This window comes from Piliocolobus tephrosceles, unplaced genomic scaffold, assembly GCF_002776525.5.
Source record: "Piliocolobus tephrosceles isolate RC106 unplaced genomic scaffold, ASM277652v3 unscaffolded_34063, whole genome shotgun sequence".
Lineage (NCBI taxonomy): Eukaryota > Metazoa > Chordata > Mammalia > Primates > Cercopithecidae > Piliocolobus > Piliocolobus tephrosceles.
The window spans coordinates 1-9557 of NW_022317714.1; the positions used below are offsets into that span (position 1 = coordinate 1).

General features: G+C 53.7%; 1 protein-coding gene across 1 annotated transcript; it reads right to left on the minus strand.

Annotated features, from left to right (window-relative positions):
- Positions 1 to 245: 245 nt before the first annotated feature.
- LOC113222732 (CMP-N-acetylneuraminate-beta-galactosamide-alpha-2,3-sialyltransferase 4) lies at positions 246 to 3497 on the minus strand. Its single transcript, XM_026452355.2, has 8 exons — positions 3426 to 3497; positions 3040 to 3124; positions 2593 to 2673; positions 2267 to 2364; positions 1981 to 2041; positions 1623 to 1718; positions 1334 to 1523; positions 246 to 565 (listed from the first exon to the last, which is right to left on the minus strand). The coding sequence occupies exons 1-8, from the start codon at positions 3439 to 3441 to the stop codon at positions 326 to 328; spliced, it is 867 nt and encodes a 288-aa protein (XP_026308140.1). The 5' UTR covers positions 3442 to 3497; the 3' UTR covers positions 246 to 325.
- Positions 3498 to 9557: the final 6060 nt, after the last annotated feature.

Genomic DNA, 9557 nt, shown 5'->3' on the forward strand with positions numbered 1-9557 from the left:
CTGTTGAAACTCCAACTCTTATAACTCGTTCAGACCAGTGTTTCAAGATAAGATCACAGATGAAGGATATCTCATAGTAACCGCATGGCTCAAGTTGTTCCACAGATCAGACCACTGATTGTTCCAGCAACTCCCCAGCTGACAAATTCTGACCAGCGCCTGCCAAAATCATCCTCTCATACCAGCCCTTAAACCAGATCCAGGCCGTCCCCTCCCTCCCCACTTAGTAAACGCCCCTTGGTTCTCCAGAGTGTGGACTCCCCTTGCGGCAGCAACTTTAATGACAGGTATGTTCCTGGAGGGAAAATGCAAACCACTGCCTCTGTTATGGGGTCCTTCCACGGCTTCCTAAGCCCATAGGAATGTCCCTCCTACATCCCACCCAGGACCCTAGCCTTCGGACCCGACTTCCCAGCATCACCTGCTTAATCTTCCGTGGCTGTTGCATTGGCAGGCTCAGCAGTTTGTCAGCTGTAATCTCCATGAAGAAGGGGTTGAGAATCCGAATCTGTTTAGGGTTGACATCCCAGATGAGGGGAGGCTGTTTCCAGAAACCCTTTCGCACCTAGGAGGATGGGGTCAGAAGAGAGACAGCAGCAGGTGAAGCCCTGTTTCTCAAATCCAACCCAGTGGTCCTCAGCCAGACGAGGGGCTCCAAGCGATGGCAGAGGCCTTCAGGAACACAAGGTGACAGGAAAGGGAGGTGAAGTCTGTGCCAGAGATGGGAGACCAGGAGAGGACCAGGGAAAGAGAGGAGGAGAGGAGCCCCCTCGGGAGGCCAGGTGACCAGGTGTATAAAGCAGAGGGTGGAAGCCATGGACCACTTCCAAGAGCATCCACACAGGTAGAAGGGACTAAAGTTTTAGGCTGTCTAAACACTTGACAAAAAAGCCAGAGGGGACAGTTCAGCCTGTGACTGATGGCAAAGTGATGTAGTAAACTCTTTCTGGGGACCGTCTGTTAGGACACACGCCTCATTGCTCTAACCTGCCCTCGGCCTGGAGATGGCTGCTGGAGGGTTCCTCGGCTCCCGAGTTCCTCACAGGCAAACACCTACTCAGAAAGCGTTCCTGTCGCAGACAGCCCTGGAGCGTGAGTGCCTTTGGCTGCTGCCACCTGACGCCTGCAGGCTTTTATACCCAGTTGCTGGGGCGGCTTACTGGAACACCACCATTGGAGGGCAGCCTAAGGCGCTGACTGCCGGGAGCCTAGTTCATGCTGTCCCCGCACAGGCTCTTTAGGACTGCCAGGCCGACATCAAGGAGCGAGAGGTCCTGACTCGGGCAGTGTCCCCACCCCCTGGCCTCAGCCCCCAGTCTGTCCCTCAACTTACCCGCTTCTTATCACTCAGGATGGTCTCAATCCAGTGGAAGTCCATTGCCTTGAAAGCCACCAGGACGAGGAGTGTGTCTGGGTTGTTTTCTACTTTGGGGTCGAAGTGGGCAGATTCAGGGTAGAAGAGACGCATGGTGGTCTTGGAGCCCACGTCACCCTCATAGCCAGCCACTGGGGCATTGTTCAATCTGGGGGTTGGGGGGGAGGATTCCCATCACTAGAGGCCTCCTGGGCCTGTGTACAGTCCCTGGTTTGGACCAGCAGTAGGAAGAGACAGTCACACACACCTGATGACCACATCGTACTTGTTGATGGCATCTCCTAGTGAGCTGTTCCGCAGCCGGTGCCCGTTCCCCACGACCACGCAGCGGCGGCACCTGAGGCTGCCAGAGGAAGAGGAGTGGTCAAGCCCAGAACTCACCCCTGCTCTACCCCACGCTCGCTGCCCTGGATCTGCCTGGGCCCATCTCAGGACCACTTCCTAGGCCCCCTAAGCCCCTGGTCCCCGTGGAGCAGGCATCACCCCCATGGTCCTGCTTACGGTAATGCTGACTTTACACCCCTGGGCCAGGCCATGACTGTTTCACACGGGGGCAGGAAAGACGAGAAGGTGCCCAGACTGGAGTCGGGGGAGTGCCGCCTTACCTCTGGATGTTCTCGGGGATAGAGGAACTGGTGATGGCTAGCACCCGGAGGAGCAGGTCCTCTACAAAAAGAGCCAGGCGGAGGGACTGATGCGACAGCCAGCATTCTGAAGGCTGCCTGCCCTCCCTCCACTGCTCCTCAGAGCCCTGGCTGCCTTCTTCTTCCCTTGACCCTGGTGCTGGAGCCGGGCTCAGAACTTGGGCACTGGGGCCAGGGACAGCAGAGAATAAGAAGCACTCTGGTCACGGTGAGCCCATGGTTCCCACAGAGCTGGGTGGGAACTTACCAGTCCCCTTGGTCCCATAGGGCAGCTTGTAAGCAGATGGCGTCTTGACCCAGAAATAATCCTTAAGCTGCAGGAAGATGGGCTGATCCCGGGAGTAGCTGTCCAGAGGTGAAAGCCGGGTGGGGATGAGAACAGAATTAATCTTGATGCCAGAAGCAGGGTTAGGCCCATGACTAATATTATAAGGCCGTCACTTCCCTCCCTGGCTTCACCTAACCCATGTCCACCACCAAGGCTGCTCCTTCCATCTACTCCTCACACTGAGGCTGCCCTCAATCCCAGCTCGCTCCATGCCCTGCTCTACCCTCCTCACCCTTGAGACTTACTTGCCAAAGAGCTTAGAGGCCTTCCTCTCTGCCTCACCCTGGAGGCACGGCTCCTTCTTCTCTGGGATGGGAAAATAAAAACTGGAGAGAAAAAAGGACAGGAGGCAGAAGCCCCAGTCAGACCCAGGGGCCCATGTTCCAGGCAGCCTAAGCCTTCTCCCATGGCATGAAGGTCCCAAGGTGCCAAGCAGGAATCATCTCAAGTTAAGTTCCACTGATCCAGGTCTTCCTGCCCCTGCACTCCCTGGGTGAGGGTCCAGTGAGCCATCCCAGGCCCTACCCGCATCCACCCTCACGGAAGCACTCCGTACCAGTAGCTGAAGGGATGAGGTCATGCGCTGGCTTTTGGAATGTTCCTGCCCTCTTAGGTCCCCCGCTCCATGATGCTCCATCCCTAAGCCCCGTCCCTGACAAGAACCAGTGGAACGACATGGAAGGTGAACTCACAGCTCGATGTACCTCTCTTCCCGGGAGATGGAATACAACACCATGACGACCAGGACCAGAGCCAACATGGCCAGGAGTTTCCAGCCTGCAGGACACATGCACAGAGGAGCTAGAGGCAGAAACAGGCAGGTACAGTCCCCGTCCACCTTCCCACCTGCCCCCTTCTGAGCCCCTCTGACCCCTAACTCAATAGGAGCAGTCTCTGGTCCTCTCCTGGCCCTGGCTGAGGGCTTGACGCTGATTGTACCCAGTGTCCTTCAAGATGAAGAGAAGGGCCCCTGGCTCCCTGTCTGTCCCTCCACAGCCCCCGAGGTCCCAGGATCCTGCTGAAGACGGCTTCTGGAGGCCCGTCCTCCAGGGTGGGGGAGCCCTCGGACAACACTCACGGGACTTGCTGACCATGATTCTCAGCAGGCAGCAGGATTTCTGGCGAGACCTGTCATTGCGGCTGCCTCGGGCCACCTAGGAAATAGGAGTCACAGGTGTCTGGTCGGCTTCACAAACTCTCCTGCCCAGACACCGGAGCAGGACACGCCTACTGTCCGCCCCTCCCTTCCTCCAGAAAGCAGGAAGCCGTTCCCTGGGGCAGTCATCCTGAGGGTGACCTTTCTCATCCAGGATTCCGCCTAACTCCTCCAAGGGTGGCATCAGGGATCCAGGTGAGTCCTGCCATGGAAGGGAAAACCGAGGGTCCAGCCCTCACAGACTTGGTCCCAAGCCAGGCTGGCCTACTGCAGCCTCTATGCGTGGTTCTTCTCACTGTCCCCTTCTGCATTTTGGCCCAGGAAGGGCCAGCTCCAGGAGGCAGACAGCTCCCCCACCCACTGCTGACACGAAAGTTAAGCCAACTCACTGTGTGAGGGCTTGAGTCCTATTTTACCCAACAGAGGGTCACCTATTCTCCACCATCCAAGGCGTCCCTTGGTCAGTGCCTGCCTCTCCATCATCAATCCAGCCAAACAGGTCTGCTCAGGCCAGAGGCTGGGAGTGAGGGTGGGGCTATGACATGGTCCTCATGAGGGCTCCTTGATCCCTTCTAGACCCTGACCAAATGCAAACAGTGCTCACGCCTCCCCACCCAGCCATGGGGTAAGCTCAGGGAGGGAAGGTGTTTGAATGGGGAGCACAGGGAGCTGGGAGGGTCTGGCCGGCCAAAGAGGAGTCAGGAGACGTTTCCAGTAAGGGTGAAGACAGTAAGGTGAGGACTGTGCACGGGAAGGGGTGAGCTGCTGTTCCCCCATCACACAAGCAAAGGCTGCCTCACAAGCACCAGCTCAGCCAGGGCCACGCCACAGAGTGACTGCAGAAGAAATTTCTGTGGCTTCCACAGCCACACAAAGAGGCACCAGATGCCACGTGCCAGTTTCTTCATCCACGCCATGCTTCCTGATGATCTGGATCGGAAGAGTCACTTGGACCACTTCCTAAATACACATTTCAGGTCCCCTCCCTGGAGACCACCGTGGTCAGCCTGACTACGGCCTGGGACAGGCATTTTCACAAACAGCCCATGTGAATCTGACGGTCCATCAGGAAAGGGAGGCAAACACTAGTGTTTGTGCACCAATGGAAACCTTCCATGTTTCACAGGGGCTGGGGATAGCATCTGGATGAGGTCTGGTCCATTTTACACACCATTAACCAATGGCCCTCAGCCCTGTCCTGTGATGAAGTCAATGTCCTGCTCCCCAGCGGCCTCATTCCCAGGCCCCGCGCTGAGCCCACAAACACTGAAGAATCAGAGTCTTGAGTCAGAGGAAACAACCAGGCAGGGACCAGGGTCAGACTCCCTTGGGAGAGTCAGAAGCACCATCCCCAAACCCCAGAGGGGATGAAGCCTGGCCCTGTCCAGTCAAGAAAAGTGATCGGTTTGTAATCAGCACAAGTTCCCTAGGACTTGTAATCAGCACAAGTTACTAGGACAAGGTGTTGTCCTAGTAACTCCCCAGACAGCTCTTCTGAAAGGGGCATGCCTTCCCTACCCCTCACCCCACAGCAATCTCTGAGTCATTCCCTACACACGGCCCTCCTCGCCTTCATAGCATTTCCCATCTGTCATCAGCTTAGTTACTTGTTTGCTTTCTGTGTGTCTCCCCAACTGAGATATAAGCTCTGGGCGGGTTGGAATTGGGTCTGTCCCGTTCGCAGCTCTAGTCCCACATGTAGCACGCTGCCTGGCACACAGTAGAGTACATCAGAAAGTACTGAATGTGTATCAGGCTGGTTACCGTGGACGATCACACCTCCCTCTCTGACCTGCAGTTTCCTTGCTGTGAAACTGAGAAGTCAGCCTATTCCCGCTGCTCAAAAAAGGCCAGATCCGTCCCATGGGCATCCCAGAGCCTTTCTTAGACAAATTGATTCTTTGGCCCCCTTCCAGACCTATAAAATCAGAACGTGCATTTGAACACAATAGCCTGGCGATTCATATATCTGTCCGAGTTTGAGAAGCACTGGTCAAGCCTGATGTTCTTGATTATGGCTGAAGAGGAGACTCACCTGAAGTACTTAATTTTTTTTTTTTTTTTTTTTTTTTAATGAGTATCTGGGTCCCAACACCTAGAAATTCTGAGTTAATTCATGTAGCCCAGCACTGGAATTCGCTGAAGCCCCCTGGGTAATTCTAAAGCGCAGCCAAGGTTGAGAACCACTGGTCTGGATGATCTGAAAACACACTTCTCAAACCTTGATGTGCACATTGTGACTCAGAGGGTGCCAGATGGGGGTGCAGGGCAGGCAGGAATTTGCATTCTAACCAGCTCCCAAATGGGGCCTGCTGTGTGGCTGGAACTACTCTTTGAGTTGCAGGGCTCCGAACCAGGATCCCTCCAGCTCTAACATTTCAGGACCTTACGAACTGCAGCCTCTCTCACCCTCCCTGCTCCCTCTCTACATCTCCCTTGCATGACCAGCGTGCATTTCATCTTCCTTTCTATTCATAAGTCACAGCATTGGCTGCACAATGCAATGACCTGAGGAGCTTCAACATTTACTAGGCCCCACTCTCCAAGATGTTTATTTAATTGGTTAGGGGTGGGGCCCAAGCATGAATAGTGAATAGTGAAACGAACCAGTGGCCCACCTCCTCTGTGATTCTACAGTGCAGCCTGGGTGGGGAAACACTACTCATTTCACCTTTTGTGAAAGACAAATACTCAGACATCCTCCAGGGCTGTCCTCCAGGGAAAAGACCTTTGGCGTCAGAGGTGAGCAGCCCTAACCAGACCTGAACAACAAGACAATTAGCCCTTCTTCAACCTCTTCCCCAGTAAAGTTCTACATTGTCTTGTCTTCATTCCAAAATAGTGTCAGCGTTGCACTAAGTAGACTGGGCAAGTCTTAGGGCTTGCTCTGCTATACCCCACGAGGGATTTCACGAGCCCAGCCCCTCCCCTGGTGGAGCCAAGCGAGAGGACTGCTCAGTGGCCCCAGGCTTCCAGGGCCTCCGGGGCTGGCTGCTGCCTCAACACAACATGGCGCCTTCTCCCAGCAGCTACCCCACATTGCTGGTCTAGCTCTGAGCATGAAGGGCTGGAGAAAAGCCACCTGGGTGGGAAAGCAGGCATCAAATCCACTCGTGTCCAAGGGGACCAGCTTCTCACCAGGAGGCCAGCTCACCCAACCTGCTGGGCAAAGGTGCCCCCGGGTAGGAAGACAATCTGCTCTTCTTGGTGCTCTGCCAGGAACCAAAATGTCCCTGGCCGAAGGGAGCTGGTCAGTTCTGCCACAGAACTTGCCCGAGGGCAGAACTGGGGGACAAGGTGAAGACATACGGCCCAGTGGAGGCAGAAACCAGGCCTCCTGCTGCCCAGCACTCATGGCCTAACATACAGTGAGTACTCAGCAGGTGCCCGCCAAACCAGGAGAGGCAGAACTAGATATGCCCCCAGGGCATAGTGTGGTGCCCAGCCCCTCAGACACCCTGGACCCATAAAAGTGATATGGCTTAATGTTCTGGGGAAGGGGTCTGGGAAGACCAGAGGGGCAGAAGCTCGTGGTGTACTTGCTGGGTCTGTGATCATAAGCGATCACTTATTCTTACTGTCCTCAGTTTTTTGTTTTTTTTGTTTTTTTTTCCAGACAGAATCTTGCTCTGTCACCCAGGCTGGAGTGCAGTGGTGCCATCAGCTCACGGCAACCTCCGCCTCCCAGGTTCAAGTGATTCTTGTGCCTCAACCTCCTGAGTAGCTGGGACTACAGGCATGTGTCACCATGCCCGGCTAATTTTTGTATTTTCAGTAGAGATGGGGTTTCTCATGTTGCCCAAGCTTGTCTTGAACTCCTGGCCTCAAGTGATGCACCCACCTTGGCATCGCAAAGTGCTGGGATTACAGGAGTGAGCCACTATGCCTGGCCATCACTGTCCTCAGTTCTGTAGGGAAAACCTGGAGCCCCTGTCTGCCTGCTGCCTACCTCTAGACTCTCCTACCTTCCCTCTTCGCCCCAAATCCTTCCACCTAGACACCAGATCCACCTCACCTTCACAGAATAGTCTCCAGCCGACTCCTCTTTGCCCTGTGTCTCTCACCTCTCCTTCTCTATTCTCTGACTTATAAACATGCTCAAGCCTCCTTCTTCCTAAAAAAAAAAAAAAAACAACAAACCTCTCTCCGCTCTTCAAGCTACCCCCGCATCTCCCTCGTTCCCTCCAGTGATCAAACTTCTTCACCTGTACTACACCCTCACTTCCTACTCTATCCCCCGACCCCTACCCCAGTCCTTCCACCCTGGTTTTTATTCTGAAATTGCTCTTGCTGAGGCCAGGGACCTTCTAATTGCCAAACCTAAGAAAGGTCTATTGTCAGTCTCCACTGTGCTTGGAGACCTTTGATGCTGTTGGCCATGACTCCTCCTTGGCTTCTAAGTCAAGGTCAAGATTTCCTCCGGGTTTTCCTCCTGACTCCCGGACAGTAGGCTCTGCTGCCGGGGCCCACCCTTTTTCTTTTTCTTTCTTTTTTTTTTTTTTCTGAGAGGGAGTCTCCCTCTGTCACCCAGGCTGGAATGAAGTGGCACGATCCCACTGGAACCGCTGCCTTGCAGGTTCAAGTGATTCTTGTGCCTCCCAAGTAGCTGGGATTACAGGCACCCACCACCATGCCTGGCTAATTTTTGTATTTTTAGTAGAGACAGGGTTTCACCATGTTGGCCAAGCTGGTCTCAAACTCCTGACCTCAAGTGATCCGCTCACCTCAGCCTGCCAAAGTGCTGAGATTACATGCGTGAGCCACCGAGGGTCCATCCTTTAAATGCTGGCATTCTCAGGGGCGCTGTCCTTGAACCTCTGCTTCTCCCCTGTTACACATTTTCACGGGCCAAGTTCACTTGTTTTCAGAGGTTTAGCTACTATTCATACACTGATGATTCGAGCTCTTTATTTTCAGCGCTAATTTCTCTTCCATACCCCATCCTAATATTTCTAATATTCTAGCTGGATGATCTTAAATTCCTCAAATGGAAGATGTTCAAAGCTAGCCTCTCTCCTTGCTCCCAACCCCCATATTATCAACCCAGTCTCCCAACACTTCCCTCTTTCACCCACCCCTCATGGTTACTAAATATTATCAGTTATACCATTTGCTCATATTCTAGCAAATGCTTGCCAAGCTCCTTACCACAGGCCTGGCATCATAGGTGAAACTGGGGATGCCAGATTTTTACAAAACTCAGCCCCAGTGTGAAGGTCACATTGTCTAGACCCTCAGAAATACTTCAGAGTGCAGCCCTCCAGCTCCCCTTCCAGAGCCACAGCCTGGTTCCAGATTCCACCCCAAGTTACAGCTTCCTAACTGGTCTCTTCACCACAAGTGTTTCCTCACTCATGCTCCTTCTTGGAAACTGCCAGCATGGTATCCTTCTAAGAAATGATACAGATCAAACCACCCTCTCGCTTCAATTGCTCCGCATTCCTTACACGAAGCCAAGGCTCCTTAGCAGGTAATCAGGCCCCTTCAGTCTGCGGCCATGAGAATTGCAAATGCATCTCTTACCCTCCTCCCAAGCACACTAAGGGAGCCACCTTTTCCCTCCCATTGTAGCTGCCACATCCCTTTTCCACCTTTATTAAGGTGCCTGCTATGGTTTGAATGTGTCCCCCGAAGTCCACGTGCTGCAACTTGATCCCCAGTGCAACAGTGTACGTAGGGCCTAATAAAAGGTGTTTAGATCATGGGGCTCCGCTCTCATGGATAGGTAAATGCCATTATTGTGGGACTGGGTTCCTTATAAAAGGCCAGTTAGGTCCCCTCTTGATCTGTCCTGCCATTCCACTTTCCACCATGGGAGGATGCAGCAAGAAGGCCCTTGCTAGAGTAGCCCCTTGATCTTGGAATTCCCAGCCTCCAGAACCATGAGCCAAATAAAATTCTATTAATTATAATGTACTCAATCTGTGGTATTCTGTTACAGAGGCACAAAACGGACTAAGACAGAAAATTGGTGCCAAGAAGTGGAGAGGGGAGGGGAAAGCAGGGGAGGGGAGGGGAGGGGAAAGCAGGGGAGGGGAGGGGAAAGCAGGGGAG

Bases quoted from the DNA above. Each gene is read 5' to 3' on its own strand.
- LOC113222732 (XM_026452355.2), bottom strand. The intron at 2,674-3,039 runs GTGAGTTCACCT...TTTTCTCTCCAG, and splicing joins GAAGAGAGGTACATCGAGCT to TTTTTATTTTCCCATCCCAG. The intron at 1,524-1,622 runs GTGTGTGTGACT...CCCAACCCCCAG, and splicing joins AAGTACGATGTGGTCATCAG to ATTGAACAATGCCCCAGTGG.